The 17335-nt window shown below is 47.2% G+C and overlaps 1 protein-coding gene across 4 annotated transcripts; it reads left to right on the top strand.

Moving 5' to 3' along the window:
- Positions 1-7726: 7726 nt before the first annotated feature.
- TMEM109 (transmembrane protein 109) lies at positions 7727-16442 on the top strand. 4 transcript variants are annotated; one of them, XM_079929870.1, is made up of 4 exons: positions 7727-7868; positions 13270-13514; positions 14373-14475; positions 14895-16442. In XM_079929870.1, exons 2-4 carry the CDS (start codon positions 13278-13280, stop codon positions 15284-15286), a joined length of 732 nt encoding a protein of 243 aa, XP_079785996.1. In that variant the 5' UTR covers positions 7727-7868; positions 13270-13277; the 3' UTR covers positions 15287-16442. The 4 variants fall into 4 exon arrangements, with proteins under 4 accessions (XP_079785996.1, XP_079785994.1, XP_079785993.1 ...); XM_079929868.1 differs by lacking the exon at positions 7727-7868 and adding an exon at positions 7966-8071; XM_079929867.1 differs by lacking the exon at positions 7727-7868 and adding an exon at positions 8114-8266.
- Positions 16443-17335: the final 893 nt, after the last annotated feature.

The raw sequence follows: 17335 nt of genomic DNA, 5'->3' as shown, positions 1-17335 counted from the left end.
AGACAATGCATAAAACTCAACTCACAGCTCGTATGTTGTGCACTTTTTTGTCAGTTGAGTTTTGGTGGCCATGAGGGGAGAAACCCAGAGCAGACTTCTCTCCTTTGTGTAAACTCTAGGATCCAGACCCTTGGTACCAGCAAGGGCCCCTTGCGCTCGTCCGCCTCCTTGGTGTGTCCAGATGAATTTATCTGAGTCTCTCCTAAGCTCAGATCTCTCGTCTTGGTTGACAATCCTGAGTTTAATTCAGAGGTTGTTAAACCCCTTGGTATGAGGAGCGGGTTATCCTTCAACTTAGGTTCAAGAAGAGGTGCCTTATTCCCCAGTTGAGAGACACTGGGAAGATTTTGCTCAGTTGCTGAAAGACACTGACTGAGGAGTCTTTCAGTGCGATTGGACTGGGTGATTGGGTGGGAGGCTGACCTGATGTCTTTCCTCAAATTAGCTTCATAAACTTTAACAGGGTTTGTCAGAATAAAAGTGAAGATAGCATATGAGAGCTTTCAGCTCCAAAGATAAGAGACATAGCTCTTCCCAGCTGGTTTCAGCTTTCTCAGGCAACTGAGAAATTTATGGAAGAGGGGGAGGTGAGTCCTCATACTGTACCACAACCCCATAGGGAAACCCACTCATTGATTTATGTTATTTTTTTTCCTATAGGTTTTTGGGGTCTTTTTTGTTCTTTGTTGTTCTTGTTGTTTTTATTTTTTTAAATTTTGGCCACACTTTCTAGCATGCGGGATCTTGGTTCCTTGACCAGGGATCGAACCCGTGGCTCCTTCAGTGGAAGCACGGAGTCTTAACCACTGGACCGCCAGGGAAGTCTCCCACTCATTAATTTAAAAAGTCACTTATCCAGGGATGCACACATAAGGATTGGCCGTCCGGTGCTCCGAGCACCTGCGGGGGTTTTAGATTGCTAGAAGGAGAAACCGAGACAGGTAAAAGAGCTGAAATGACCCTAAGGTGACACCTTAGAGGAATTAAGCTTACAAACAGCACCTGGACCACTATACAGTTTTCAGTAGTAATTTTATCCTGACAAACCAACTTTAAAATGTGGGATAGGGTTTCCCAAAAGAAGAAAAGAGGAGCATCAAACAGCCAACCTCCAACTAACACCCCAGTCAGGTTCATGTATTCACAGAACTTACACTTTTGCAAGTACTTACTTAACTGGGACCTAAAGGAAATCCCACCCTGAAATGGCCAAGATGGGGCTCTTTTAACATTCCAAAACTGGTTTTTGCATTGTTAGAGAAATCGGTTTGATAAAACATCTTTTCAAAATTCTGAACCTAACGGAACAAAAGTCCTTCTAGGAGGAGCTTGCATTTCTCTCCCTGTGCCTTTGAGATGTAAATGTTCTACCAGGGCTCTCAGGAACTCTCACCTATCTAGACCATCTCCAATTCCTGACACTGGAGACGAAAAAATGGAAAAGAGGCCTTTTTAAACTCAAGCAAGTAAACAACTTATTCTGTTATATAAACAAATGAGTTTTATATTGTAATATCCAATTCATGACTAAATTTTAAGTGAAGCTTTGAGATCTCTGGTTGTGTTGTCTACATGTTTGTGTGTATGTTATAGATATGGTATGTTTCTACCTGCAGGTGATATTGCCAACATTAATTTGTAAATGAGTTCTATTTAGTTGGTTTAAGTGAAATTAAGCACTTATATAAATTCTCAGAAATATAAATAAACTAACCCAAATGGATTTCAGGTTCATATGATCTGGGAAATATTCAGTATTAAATTAATATTTGGTATTAAGTTAGTTTAAGTTTGTTGGTTTAATTAATACTGGTGACTTGAGATGTCTTTAAAGTAATCAGCAGTAAGTGTAATATTTTTATTGTAGGTAGGTTTACTAAAAGTCAAATAAGATCTTATTATCTCTATTACAAAATTTGTCAGCAAGAAAAATAACTTGCCGTAGTAAGATTTTTACAAGTCAATTAAATGTAAATGAGATAAGAGTTTTTAGATGAACTCTTTAGGAAAAATTACGTTTTATTGTATGTCTTCTTAAAAATAGTTTCTCCAGGTTTTTGGTAACTTGAAACTTTAGAGTTTTGCTAAGTTAAAGTTTATTGAATATCTAGAAGTTTATTGACTATCTAGATCCTTTACAAATAAAATAAGATACTGAAACAGTAACATAGGCTTCCCTCTACAGAGAAACTAATAATATTTAGAACTATTAATTGAGACTTTTTTTAATAAGAAAGCACATGTTTTTAGAAATTATAGAGTTAATAAGTTTGCCATTCTACAGAATGCTAATTAAGAGACAGTTCATAATTGCTTACCTCTTAGCTTTTACTAGAAATTAAGGTTTTTAAAGGTTAAAGAATGTAATTAAAATATATAATTAAAACTTCCAAAAATTAATAAGGAAAATATATTTGTGTGCAAAGGAAAAAGAAGGTTTAGGGAATGGAAATGAATTTTGTTAAGGGAAAAGGAAGTAATTTTGTCCTAAAAAGAAGTTAGAGAGAGAGAGAGAGAAAGAGAGAGAGAGAGAGAAAGGGAAAGCATAGGACAAAATCTGAAGGTATAAAAGAAAGTTATGGAAGGTTATCTAGGAAAAGAGTTTTGTATGTGATAAGGACTGGTGAAGACTGGAATGAATTTAGTTGGTTGAATGAGTTTTAGTATTAAAAATAAGCTGGTACAAAATTAGAATTTGGTTTTCTCTCTCTGTTAAGAGGGGCAAAGTTTTCTTGGAATATTGATCTGCTTTCGATAGCAGAATGTAAAGTTTCTCTACCTTTTAAACAATCTGTTGCAACTTTTTGTATTTGCCTTTGAAATCTTCTATTGTCACTTGATTAAGTGAATAAATATTGTTTCACAGTGACCGATGATCCTATTTGACCAAGTGTTTTGAAATCTTTTGATATCTTTGACAAACTTCCGTGCGTGCATCATGAGGGATACCAGGGAACTCCCAAAGTTCTTTTGACTTCTAGCTAACTTTGGGATACTTCAGAGAATACTAAAACATCTCAAAGAAAGATATTAAACTAATATCTAACATACTATTTCGTATGCTTTGTTTTTTTTAATTTTTTAATTTAATTTTATTTTTATACAGCAGGTTCTTATTAGTTATCTATTTTATACATATTAGTGTATATATGTCAATCCCAACTACTTGGTATGTTAAATTACAGGGGAAGCATTGTCAACCTTCTTAGCTTATAGTTTATGGGTAATTGTTATTAACATAAATGTTCTAGAAATTATATGAAATTTCTAAAATTTGAATGTAGATATAATGTTACATTATAACATTAATAATTTTATCAGTCATAATATGTTATCAGTCATAATTCTAGTTATTATTTCAATATTCTATGTCACAAAAATAACTAAATTTCTCTGACAATTGCATCGTAATCAGGTCTTTAACTATGCCTTTTAAAGTCTCTTGTCATTTATAGATAATTACTATTTTGCTCTGATGCTTTTGCAAAAATGCTTCATTTTCAAGAAGATTCATAGAAAGGACTTTCTGATAAGTACAGGGTTCTGATAACTTTCAGATTATACTGCTGAATTGGGTAAGAAAGTAAAGAATTCGAATGGAAAACCTCATGGCTTCATAAAACTATGAAGTATCAAGATCAACAAGTGTGACTTTTGTCTGAAATATTATTGACTTTTAATCTTTGTTTTTCAGATATATGCAAACCTTTCCCCTTAAGCTGTGACTTACAGCAATTTGGTAAATTATACCTTTGTAAGCAGAACTGAAACATTTATCTTTTCTCTCTACCTGATCCCTCCAGAATTTGGAAACTCTTAGTATTCTTATTTTCATGGCAATATGGTTATTTGCATAAGTTCAATAAGAATCTACTCTCCTTATAACAGCACACAATTGGAAACATTCATTATACTATCAAGGCTTTGATTGGAATGTCATAATAGAGAGAGATGTGCATAGGCTCAGATATGACCAGACAGTTTTAAGGAACTAAGATTGACTTTATGGGGCCATAAATCCATTGAAAAAACAGTCTGGTATCTTGTATACAGGGTCCCCAACAGCCTTATCAGGTGAATAAAGAAAGCCACTTCCTGGCAGATGCAAGGACCTCAAGATATTTTGTACCTCAAGAAGAAAGAGATTCACCCAAATTTATAGGTATTCCAAACAGAATCTGACGGCAAGTCCTTGGCATGTCTTTCCTGGCCTTGAGAGGACTTTTAAAGTTCAAATCTGAGATTCCTTATGAAAAGTTCCAACAAAGCCAATTTAAAAGAGCATATATGATCAATTATACCTATGTAAATAATCAGGCCAAGTTTATTGAAACCACACTCATTTTGCAAGCAAATTAGTCTTAATTTGGCTATATTTGGTAGAGATGAAGGTGGTTTTGGAGATAAGAATTATGTTTCAGTAATACCTTTGTGGATATTAAGTTCTAGTGCTGTTAGCAGTCTTTGAGTTTCGGTATTTACTGCCGAAGACTCACCTCCTAGATGGCTCCTTTCTACTAAGTTGCATTATTGTAAGGTTTAATTGAACTTTTAAAAGGACATTCTAATCTTGTTTCTGAAGCTTACCCTAGTTATGTTTGGATGAAGATCAGATGCCCCATGACCTGCAACCAGGAGATTGTGCATACTGGAAAAGACATCATTTAAAGAATTCTCTCCAACCTAGATGAAAGGATCCTTATCAGGTACCCTTAACTAGCTCATGTGCAGTGAAACTGAAGGGAATTGACTCTTGGATTCATCTCCCACTTTAAAAAGGGCCTCTGGGGGCTTCCCTGGTGGCGCAGTGGTTGAGAGTCCGCCTGCCGATGCAGGGGACACGGGTTCGTGCCCCGGTCCGGGAAGATCCCACATGCCGCGGAGCGGCTGGGCCCGTGAGCCATGGCCGCTGAGCCTGTGCGTCCGGAGCCTGTGCTCCGCAATGGGAGAGGCCACAACGGTGAGAAGCCCGCGTACCAGAAAAAAAAAAACAAAAAAACAAAAGGGCCTCTGTACCAGACTGGTCTATAGAGAGGACTGCTGACCTCAACATCAACTTAAAACGACACTCAGAGGAGAAACTACACCCGCACCAGGAAAAAAAGACAACACCAGAAGTAGACAGCTATTCCAAGATGCTGGGCCTGATCAATTACAGTGTTTTCTTGGTTTCTACAACCGGTACATAACTCCTATGCAGAGTTTAAAAATCAATCCAATTGTTGGGTTTATGGTCAATTACCTGTGTCCAGTACTTCTGGTTTACCTTGGTGGATTTCTCCACTCCAAGGCTCTGATTGAATGGCCCTTAGAAATTTTTTTCTAGAAGAAAGAAGTTATAGTTCCGTTCAGGCCACTATTGATATTACTAGATGAGACCCCCTCACTTGGCCAATCAATCATACCTGCTCTGACCCTGGCCATAAAATACAAATTTTTTTTAAAGGTTACTCACTCAAGCTCAATTGGAATAATGAGCTAAATTTCAGTCAAAAACCATAACCTCCTGCTTATTGGGAGAGACTGTCCCTCAATTATGGGATGGATTTTTATGGTTAACACCAGGCTACAGTCGTTTAAATTTAAAAGCCCCCTTATGTTGGGAACAATTAAATTATACTAAGGATAATAAGATTAATAACATTGGGAAATTGGGCTGAGTACCTTATGAACAATGCCAATTTATCATTACCCTTAAATATAGTGACTGGTATGGAACAGACTGGGTCAGATGACCAGGGGCTGTACCTAATGAAAGTTCTTAGTTTAAGTTCCTACTTCAGACTTTATTAATGCTGCTAGCTATACTACTTGTACTCTGCTTATTCTACAAGATTGTTATTTCTTGTATTACCCAATGTGTAATTGAGCCTCCAACAAAAATAATGATGACTAAGCAACTTGAAACAGTTGACCAAATATACAGTTGTATAAAAAATTAAAATGATGGTAACAGTGTAACTCTAGATATGGGAAGAAGCAACAAGAGAGAATCATTTCCTGAACCATGACAGACTAGTAATACAGGTGGTTCAGATACTTCTATGGCTACAATTAACAGGGTCTAGTCCAGTAATTTCACATTAGGCGGCATATCCACGAAATCCTCGCCTGACCTAGAAATAAGCCTTACTGGCCCCATGGGACAAATTGGTTATGAAATGCCTCCCAAACCTTGGTTAAATTTATGACCACAGGGGGGCACTATAAAACAAGGAATGCCACTCACCATCCAGTTCCACAAGGCTACTAGGGACTAGTCTACTAGTCCTTAGCTGCTGTACTTGCTGACCTACAGTACACCCTGAAAGGAATTCAGGGTGAAGGACAGGATGATCCACTCTGTGCTTTGAGAAAACAGGCCCTTAGATAGTTAAATATGACAGGAAGATTTTTTATGAACCCAAACTCTTGCATCTTCCCATACTTAGAAAAGCCCTGAAATCATGAACTGAGATACCTGTTCCTCATGGCTAGCAGTAACCTTCTGCTGAGACATATGCTGGATCGCACATACCATTTAGCCAAAGTCACAGATATACTGGCCTCTCCCACTACCTCTTGGGGTCAGTTCCTCAGAGCTATCGAAGGCTGAATTAGACAGCTGGTTCAGGGAGGGAGGGGAAAAAAAGCTCTATTTTAGAGTGTTGAGTTTCAGGAACTGTTTTAACATCAAAGGGGAGCCTGCCTATGGCAACCAATGTGATAGAAGCATTTGGACAGCTACTTGGATGTTTTTAAAAACATGTTCACCCCCCTTACTTCATTGAATCGCCACACCTACTTGCATTGAAGAGGTATTTTTAGGACCTTCTAGTACTTTATACAGTTAAAAAACAAAATTCAACCCAGTAAATTTCAAAGATCTAATTAGCTATAAAAGATTCATGAATCAGGCAGCATGCCATCTCTCCAAAGGGCTACAGTAAGGGAAGGGTTTTTAAAGGCAGGACATGGAAGTCATAAACAGAAAAAAGGAGATTATTTTAGGCATAGGTAACCTATCCATGGGGAATGAAAGGCGTCTATATAGCAGATTATCTCATCTTCCTTTGGGGGCAAGAGAGAGCCCATGTGACAGATTGCCTCATTGGTGCTGACCAAAAAATTCCTGACCGACTAGTTAAGACTACATTTCTGGGGGAGGTTGAAAGTTCAGCTAGGTCAGGTATTAATCCCCGGTTTGGGGGCTTGTCCTAGCAATGTGACTCCATTTCGAGCCTATAGTTTTCTTTCTAACAATAGCAAAGTTGAAACAAGGAGATCCAGAGAGATGAAGTGACCTGCTAGAATCACAAAGCAGACCAAAGATCACTTCATTCCAAATCCCCTGGCGTTCCCCCTCATAATGCTGCCTTTATATATATATATATATATATATATATATATATATATATATATATATTTATATTTATATAGAAATGGGTCTGGGAGTAGGTTCCCTTCCCTTTCTAAAATTCGGAGAACATTTAGCAGCCATCTGCAGAGTTTGGGTGTGGAAATGCTCTCAGAAGGAAAGGATGCATTTTCCCGGTTGTGCGCCTCTTACTGCTCCTCTAACACCCTTTCCCTTTGTGCTTTTTTAGCGCGAAAAGTTTCTCAAAAGACCAGGTGCTCTGAGGCGCCTCTAGAACTACATTTCCCACAATGCCCCAGGAGGCACCACGTAGCTGGAGAACTACATTCCCCGAAATGCCAAGGGGCCTTTTAGAGGCGGATAAGCTTCCACTCCAAATCCAAAGATCCAGTTTATCCACGCTATAGCCCAGATATAGTCACCTCTTTCCCCTTTCCTGCCAGAGACTTCCGTTCCCAGCTCGAACTTCCGACCCCATTCTTCTCTCCGTGGGAATGCTTGGGAAAAAAAGGTAATCAGAGGGTAGGGCGCATGCGCTGACCGACACCAGGTTTGGGCTGTGAGGGAGGCCTGCGGGTCCGTGGGCGCATCCCGCCTCGCGCGTGCGCAGACGATAAACCAACGCCCCAGTATTGAGGCGCGGCTTTAGTGGCGCGGTTTTAGTGGCGCGTTTTAGTGAAGTTGCACGTGAATAACAGCTGTGGCCGGAGCCCGGTGAGTGCGACCCGAGACCGGGGCTCCGGGGCTGTACCCGGGACTGGGTTGCGGCGGCGGCCGCTACAGGCGGGACCAGGGCGGAGCCGCGAGGCCTGGCGAGCACCAGTAGAGAGGGCTCCGACGTCGCGCGGCGGGGAGATTAACTGGGGACTCGGATCCTCGTTGCTATGCAACAGGGGGCGTCGTTAGTAGGTAACAGGGGAGGCGCGTGTTTCCGGGGAGAAGAGTTCCCAGCGCTGCCCCGAGGTCCGGTCAAGGCCGAGTGGTTGTCAGGCTGGGGGACGAGGCCAGCGCTGAGCCCCTCGCCCCCGACTCCCGCCCACGGCCCAGCCTCCCGCGGCCCCGCTCCGAGCCCTTTGGGGTACCCCGAACCCCTGGGCCGCGCCGCATCCCTTGCCGGTGACGCCACCCAGCAAGCTTGGCAGGGGACACGCGGTTCGAAATAGCACATGCACGCCACTGACACCCTGTCTCGGGGAGGCTGGTTCCTGGGGAAGGCGTCGTGCGCCTGGGAGGCTGCCGCTTTGCCCGTCGCCCGGCCCCCAAACAGTTGCTGGGCAGCAGCAGCTGTCAGGGGTTTAGCGGGGGGCTGCCCCCACCTGCTGGGACGCTGACTTCATTCTTCTCAGGCGCAGCTTCACCCGGTCTAGCAGCTTCCTTTCCACGCAGCTGTGCTTTTCGGGTGGCCGCTGCATATTTGGATCAACTTTAAAATAGCCTCCTCTCCGCACCTCTCCATGGCTCTCCATTGCCACCCTCACCGCTTCTTGGCGGGCTTCTAATACTCATTTAACAAGCATTTATTAGTCATTGTTCTGTGCTAGGCGCTGGAGATTCCAAGAAAAGTTAAGTCTGACGAGGAGGTGCTCAAAGTCTAATGGGGGAGCCAGGCATAGAAACTGGTAAATGATGCTACAATGCAGTGAGTGGTATATTGGCAATTTGTGTACTGCAACGTTCCTATAGATGTTTACAGTTTACAAAGTTCTTGCAGAAACATGTTAACTCCTTGCGGTAACTCATAACCTTGCTTAACCCCATTTTACATTTGAGGAGACTGAAACTTAGGTTAAGTGATAAGACAGAAGGTAGTGGCTTTTAGTGTGTGGCAGAATTGAACTTGGGACAGAAGGAAGTCTAGAGTCCTCTGCCCAATGCTGCACTCTGGGGGCTTTGCCCGAAGTAGACTTTTCCCTGTGCTGCTGACCATTTGTGGCAGCTGTGCCGTTATGCATCAGAAATCCCCGGGGAGCTCTAAAAACAAAAGCCTGAGCCCCTCTGTCTCTGGGGAGGGTCGGAGTAAGGAAGCCCCGGGGTGGGGTGGGGCAGACCCTCTAGCTTAAACCGGCTCAGGCCCTTCTGATGGGCAACCGGAGTCGAGAACCGCTGCTCCAGAGGGGCAAGTTCCTCAATGATGGGGAAATCAGAGCCGGCAGAGGGTACTAAGTCAGCTGCCCCTCCTGCCACGTCGTGATTCATAGCGCAAGAGGAAGCTACTGGGAGGAAGGAGCCTTGGCAGGGGGAGAGGGGACCGTCCCCCACCCGTCCCTCTTAGCAAACCACAGCTAAACACATGTGGCTCCTCACTACCATAGTTCAGTTTCCCCGGCTCAGCCCGTCCCTTCCTGAGCCCCGTTGCAGCTGCCTGAACAAAAGTGGCTGGTCTAGTCCCAATTTTTTGCTGTCCTCATACGTCTCGCTGTAGAGCCATGACGTGTGAGCCCAGCAGGTGGGTCATCTTCTGGTGGGTGGCCTCCTCGTGGGAGTCTGGGTAGTTAGTCCTCTAACTTTGTGATTGTTGATTTGGGGGCAGGACTTGAAGCACCTTGAGGGCAGGGACCATGTCTTACTGAGGCAGAGTGGAGGTGTGGAAGGAGCGAAAGGGCAAGGTTCAGATCCTGGGTTCTGGAGTCAAGTCCCAGTCCCGATGCGTGTACTTTAACAAGTCACTTGATCTCTCCAAGCCATTGTTTTCTGAGTAAAACGTGGAGAGTAGCAGTATCTTATATGATTCTTATAGGAGTTAAATGAGACGGTGAAAGAACAAGCACTTTGTAAATTATAAAGCAACACACACACTATACACACCACACACACTATACACACCACACACACACAGTTTGTTGTGGTTGTTGAGTGCCTGCTATTTTTCTGAGGTCAGGCATTGCAGGAGGTGAAGACGTTTAAGACATCCTTCCTCTCAGAGCTCAAGACTGCTTCGGCTCCTGACTACCATGGCTTCTCTTTGTTGAAAGTATTTGATCGGGGCTTCCCTGGTGGCGCAGTGGGTGAGAGTCTGCCTGCCAATGCAGAGGACACGGGTTCGTGCCCTGGTCCAGGAGGATCCCACATGCCGCGGAGCGGCTGGGCCCGTGAGCCATGGCCGCTGAGCCTGCGCGTCTGGAGCCTGTGCTCCGCAACGGGAGAGGCCACAACAGTGAGAGGCCCGCGTACCGCAAAAAAAAAAAAAGTATTTGATGGGGCTGAAGTGAGGAGGCGTAATGGCGGTGGGTTAGGCTCTTGCTGAAGAATGAGAAAGATGTTGTAAAGCAGAAACTAACACACCATTGTAAAGCAATTATACTCCAATAAAAATGTTAAAAAAAAAAAAAAGAAATGAGAAAGAATCCTGTTAAAGAAAACAATTGGATGAAAGGGACGAGCCAGTAATCTGCTCTCTTATCTGCAAAGGCCACTCTCCAGAATCCTGTTAGATTTGGTTTCCGGTGCCCTTTGGAAGGTCAGCTGGCATTGCAATGCCAGCCTCCCCGTGGAGAGTTTATTTCAAGGTCCCCCAGCTCCCCTCGACTGGAGCAAATGGCCGCCTGAAAGTCGAGGCTGGCAAAGAATGCAGAAGTCTGCCAAGGGGGCAGCAGCTCATGTCACCCTGACCTTCCAGAAAGGAGGACACGACATCTGATCCCTCCTGGTGGAGGTCCTTGGATATAGAATCCAACCCAATATAGCAACCCTGCTCTTTCTGTCCCCAGTGTGGTCATGACCCAGATAGACCAGGAACTGACCCATGCTTTCCTCGTCTCTGACCCCTGGCAGGCAGGAACCATCTGGTTCTCGACTTGTGCCAAAAAGAGGAGAAGGCTTCCCAGCCTGAGGTCGCTCCCTATGAACTGCATGTTTTGCAGCCCTGCTTTACCTACAGGCCTCAGGAGGGACTTAGAGCAGCTGTTTCTGGGCCAGAAAGTGCCCCGAGTGTGATATTTTTATAACCCCTTCTTGGACCCTGCTCCTTCCCACTAAACAAGAATGGGAACATCTTCTCTTCGCTCTCCTCCATCCTGATGGCTCCAGATTTCTGGCCGACTCCCGTAGTGCCCTGGTAACTACAAAAACTTCAAACACCTGGCTGCTCCTACCTCAGCGACATGGCTTAGCCTCTCTGCTCATCAGGTCTGAATCACAGAAACACCCTGGAACTGCAGGTTCATTTCTGAGCCTGGAAAAGAATGGGATTTGCTGGTGCCATTTGACTTTTCTCAAGCGTGGTGGCAAATAGAAGTTGGAACTGAAAACGTTTTTCATGGCCAAATCCAGCGTACGTACTTCAATGAGTCGATACTTGTTGAGTCTTAATTTGCCTACAGTATCCCATTACAGATGAGATCAGAGCACAGAGTGGTTAAATGAATTGTCACCAGTAATTCATGGAGTGGATTGGTAGATGTCAAGTCTATTTTAGCTCATGAATAATCTATTGTAGGACTTTCCAAGTCGCTTCTGAGACTGAAGTTGGAGAGGATACAACGCAGGGCTATGTGTGAGCGGGTCTGATGTCAGATGCACCTGGATTCAAATCCTGGCTCTCCCGCTTACTACTTATCCTCCCTCAGTTTCTTCATCAGGAAAATGGGGGATAAGAACAATACCTAACTGATGGGTTGTTGTGAGGATTAAACGAGATAGGTGACGCGTGGTTAAATTGCTGTTAATAATAATAATATCTTTCTGTAAAAGTTGTGCTTTAACTTCTTGCCTACGTTGGGGGCTGGGGAGTTGAGGTCATCTCTGTATCAGTGGGTCTCAACTTTGCACAGTGGAATCCCCTGGGGCGCTTTTGCAGGTCAAAGCCCAGGCCACACCCAGATGGTGACATCAGAAGCTCGGGGCTTGGGGCAGAGGTATCAGAACTTTGTGAAGCTTCCAGGTGATTCCAACGAGCAACCACCTTCACTTCTGCGTTTCGGAAGCAGAAGCTTGGGTTTAACTCCTGGCCTTTGTCCTTGGGTAAATGCTTAATTCCTAAGTCTCAGTTTCTTCTCCTGTCTCCCCTTAGCGGCGAGGAGGATAACGCCCACCTCACGTGATGGTCCTGCAGAACATATGACCTATGTGCAGTGGGTTCTTATTTGAGCACCTGAGCCCTTTTCTTTACATTGTTATATAGCGGTAATCCTATTCGAGTGCTATGTTTTAAGGTTTTTTTAAAAAATAAATATCAGCTTTATCTTAAGTAGATTATAACCTCCTTGAGGACAAAACTGTATAGTCTTTTTCTTTTTAATAAATTTATTTATTTGTTTGTTTTTATTTTTGGCTCCATTTGGGTCTTCGTTGCTGTGCGTGGGCTTTCTCTAGTTACGGTGAGCGGGGGCTACTCTTTGTTGCGGTGCCAGGGCTTCTCATTGTGGTGGCTTCTCTTGTTGCAGAGCACGGGCTCTAGGCACATGGGCTTCAGTGGTTGTGGCTCGTGGGCTCTAGAGCACAGGCTCAGTAGTTGTGGCACATGGGCTTAGTTGCTCTGCGGCATGTGGGATGTTCCTGGGCCAGGCATGGAACCCGTGTCCCCTGCATTGGCAGGTGGATTCTTAACCACTGCGCCGCCAGGAAAGCCCAAAGCCATATAGTCTTATAATTTTTTTTTTTTAATACCCGAAGCACCTAAGACACAAAGGCAGGCCTTCGGGGTTTTAGAACTGGAATAAGCCTTAGAGAGATCTTCTCATCACCTTAAGGCATTGACTGATACTTGCTGGCTAGTTAATATGCAAGTGGTAAAGAACGTGTGAGAGGAACCCGGGAATGAGGTGATTGTGCCCGGCTTAAGTTGAAGTCTGAGTTCTGCCTTTGTCAGCTAACAGGGAGGGGCGGTGGGGGGTGCTGGGGCCCGTCATGCTTGGGACAGTGGGTTTCTCGGCCGGTTCGGGCCTTCCGCTCACCCCATGCTTCTTCTCTGGCAGACCCAGCCATGGCAGGCTCAGGCAGCAGTTCACCACGGGGCAAGCATCTGTTCAAAGTCGTCCTGATGTTCCTAGCGGCCCTCGTCCTCCTCCACTCAGCGTCATCCCAGTCCCATCGAGACTTCGTGCCACCAGGCCAGCAGAAGAGGGAGGCCCCAGTTGATCTCCTGAACCAGATAGGTCGATCTGTGCGGGGAACCTTGGATGCCTGGATTGGGCCAGAAACCACGCACCTAGTTTCCGAGGTAAGGAAGGTGTTCCCTGCTGTGGCTACGCGCACTGAGGACAGAGGAGCCGTTGTTCATGGAGAGAGCCCCCAGTTCCACAGAATGAAGCCAGACAGCCCCGGCCTTTTGCACTCTCATTGTTTCATTCCTACCCCAGGGCCTTTAGCTCCACCCCCATCTTTGCCTTATTCCTGCCCTTTCTTGCCAGAAAGGCTGGGAAATGAGCCATCTTTATCAACCTACGTCACCGGTGACTATAGAGTCTGGCTTTGGTCTAAATCTGACCTAGAGGCTTAAATTGGCAAAATATCAAGACCTGAGTTCATTCTTTCACCTTCAGAGGTAGCGGTGAGGGTGACTCAGGGTTCTTAGGCAGGGCTGTCTCTTCTGCCTGATGGCGTCCCAAGCCTGCTGGTACATACTTCTGATAGGTCGTCCTAAACGGCTGAAACAATCATTTATAAAATGCATAATATAGAAGAGCTGATTGACTTCTTTTCCACTGAAACATCCTAGTCCTCCACTGCTGTTACTTCACACACCTTCATGATTCCCTGGGAGGACCCCAGTTTTACAGGGTGACTACTCCAGGGATTGGATGGTCACCCCCACATGCCCACGTTCACCCACTACTACCGCCAAAGTATTCCAGCACATCAGTTGAATTAGGGCCCAAGTGTCCTGGGTTCCAGTTCAGACAGGAAGGAGAAATGGCCCGCTGTCCATCCCCATGCACTGGAAGGTGGCTGTGGAAGGGACCCCTCAGCCTCTCCACCAGAGAGGCAGGTGGAGATGTTCGTGGGCAGCGGTGGTGAGACTCAGAAGAGAAGAGCATCAGTAATCACGGACTCAACTCACGCTCTGCTCTTCCCACAGACCTTGGCTCAGGTGATGTGGGCGGTCTCATCGGCCATCTCTGTGGCCTTCTTCACGCTGTCTGGGGTTGCCGCACAGCTGCTGAACGTCTTGGGGCTAGAAGGTGAGTGGCAGAGAATGGTTAGGTCAGCTGGAGCTTAGCCTGGCCCTTCCTGTTTGTGGGAATTTATCTTTTCAGGGTCTAGACTTTTCCCCGGCTGCTCAGCATCTCCCAGGTCTCCCCAGAGACGAGCATAAGAGCAGGCTGCTAACTGCCGCCTCCTGCTAAGCCATACCATCTCATCTAACTGTCACCCACAGCCCAGAGCGTTACTCCCACTTCACAGATGCAGCAGACTCAACCAGGGGAAGTAGTCTCCCCACAGTCAGCTGGGACCGGAGCTGAGATTTAAGCTCCACGACCCCGTGGGAAAGGAGTTTTCCTTGGCGAGGGGGTTTGGCTCCTCCCGCTTTTGGTTCTTGACCAAACCTCTCCTTTCGCGGCACCAGGTGGGCTGATTCTGCGACTCTCTCCCTTTCCAGGAGATCACCTCACCCAGGGCCTGAAGCTCAGCCCCGGCCAAGTCCAGACCTTCCTGCTGTGGGGAGCGGGGGCCCTGGTTGCCTATTGGCTGCTGTCCCTGCTCCTCGGCTTGGTCTTGGCCTTGCTGGGGCGGATCCTGTGGGGCCTGAAGCTTGCCCTCTTCCTGGCCGCTTTTGTGGCCCTGGTGAGGTCAGTGCCCGACCCTTCCACCCGGGCCTTGCTCCTCCTGGCCTTGCTGACACTCTACGCCCTGCTGAGCCGGCTCACTGGCACCCGGGCCTCGGGGGCCCAGCTGGAGGCCAAGGTGCGGGGGCTGGAGCGCCAGGTGGAAGAGCTGCGCTGGCGGCAGAGGCGAGCGGCCAAGGGGCCCCGGAGCGTGGAGGAGGAGTGAGAAGGACGCCGGACGCTGCCACCTTCGTCATACCAAAGAGCCGAGCTGCTTCTGGGTCGCACAGCCCTCCTCCCAGCCCCCTGCCCCTTTCTTGCTCTGTCTCCGAACGCTGTCTCTGCACCAGCCCCCTTAGCCGAGAGCGAGAGAAAGACCAACCCCCCACTGGTCCTCAGGGGCCTTGTCCTCTGTGGTTCTCTGTCTGGGGTTGGTTCTCCTCACCCTTTCTCTGCTCCCCCCTGTCTCAGCCAGGGGAAGGTGGGGGGCCTCCCGCCAGCTTCTGCACCTCCTCTCGGCAGACACCTCTGATCACTGCCAGGGGCCTCCTGTGACTCAGCGGCTGCCTTGCCTCCCTCCGACGCTCTTGCTCTCCTGTCCTTCTCTAGCTCCTCCCCTGCCAAGTCCCCAGCTTCCTTCCTGCTTGTCTTCTCCTTCTAGCCCTGTACTCCAACCAAACCACAGTCCCTCAGGGCATGCTCCTGTCCCCTTCATTGCCCAGCGTGGGGAAGAGGCAGGGCATTTGGGGCCTGAGGGGAAGGGAAGTGGGCCGGGATGTACATTGAATCTGTTACAAGTGCCTTAATCCGAGCCAGCAGGGCCCTCCGCTTGCCCGCTGCCATACTGTATGTAGGAAACTGCCCTGTAGCTGCTTTGTGTTAAGAGGAAAGTGGTTCCTCTCAGAATCTTGATTTCCCTTCAGCCAGAGCAAAAGATGACTGCTTCGTAGGCTCGTGCCTGCAAGTAGGACCCTGCGGTGGCCATGAGATCCCCTGTGGGGGTTTCAGAGACCCTGAAGGAGGAAGGAGGGTTCATCGTCCTGTCTGCGCAGCTCCGGGCGGTTCTCCATCTCTCTCTCCATCACTGCCACCAGGGAGTCCGCTGATGAGTTGCCTAGGAGGAGCGCAGAGCAGACAGCAGAGATGCGCCTCACAGCCCCTTCCCTTCTCATGCTCTGCGGCTGCACCCTCCCCACCAGGGCGCTCACGCTTCCTTCGAGGCTTTGGTGGAGGTGGGTGGCCTCCTTTGCCAGGCCCCACATGTGATGTGAAGAGTAGAGAAATGCCCAGTTCTTACTGTTGAGGTTGGAGATGGAATCACAGCTGCAGTGAAATATATTTTTATCAGCGCTTGGTTGGTTTTAAATAAAGTGCACGCTATTTTATTATCTAGTTCCGGATCAGATGTATTTGCTCAAAGTCTGGCTTGCTTTGAGTGCCTTCTCTCCAGCTAAACCCATTTCTGTGGAGCTGCTCAGCTTTCACGACTTCTCCCTGCAGGTGTCAGGTAGTGTGAAGCCGGGAGAAAGGAAGGGAGTGCGGGAGAAAGGAAAGGAGTGCGAAAGAAGGCTGGTACCAGTCACCCTTCCCTCCAGGGGTGTGAGGAATGAGGAGGGCACGCGCCCCCATTACCAAACTTCCAGGACTGACCAGCTCTGTGGCAATAGTGTTCTTGTGGGGGAGGGGGAGGAGGGTACCCCGTCCAGCCCTGTGTGCAGGAGTGGCGAAGGCTGGCCCCCAGCCAGAGAGAGGCTTGCCTGCCCTCCCTGCTTCCCCGCCAGACAGGAGTTCTGCGCCGGGGTTCTCAACCCGGTGCATAGATTGGATCAGGCATTTCGGGGAGGGGCCTGGGTGTGGTTTTTCCGTTTTAAGCCGCCCAGGAAAGGCTAACGTGCAGCCAGGTGCCCCGCTCTGGACCTCTCCCAAGGCTGCCTGGCGGGCAAGGCTGCGCCCAGAGGCCGGACCTGGGAGGCAGGCCTTCCCTCAGCAAAGAGAGCAGCCCTCCCTCTTCATAGACCCACAGGTTTCTCCCAGGGATGGGGCTGCCTGCATCTGGGGCTCTTCCTCTGTCAGAGTAGTTGTCACCTGGCCCTCCTGGCCCCTCTCATCCCCTCTCCACCCCCGAGCCCGGTTCTCTACGTCCCCGCCCCCCGCAATTCTGGTTCTGGTTCAAGAGTCAGATGCCTTTATAGGAGAGCTGCTTGTGGGGTGGGGGTGAGGCAGAGGAGGTGCTTTTTCCTCATTGGTCAGGAGCTTCCGAAAGGGAGCGAACCGA

Source organism: Stenella coeruleoalba, assembly GCF_951394435.1.
Source record: "Stenella coeruleoalba genome assembly, chromosome: 8".
In the NCBI taxonomy this organism is placed as follows: Eukaryota; Metazoa; Chordata; class Mammalia; order Artiodactyla; family Delphinidae; genus Stenella; species Stenella coeruleoalba.
Note: the sequence above shows the minus strand (reverse complement) of the source record. Positions and strands in the feature narration are given on the sequence as shown.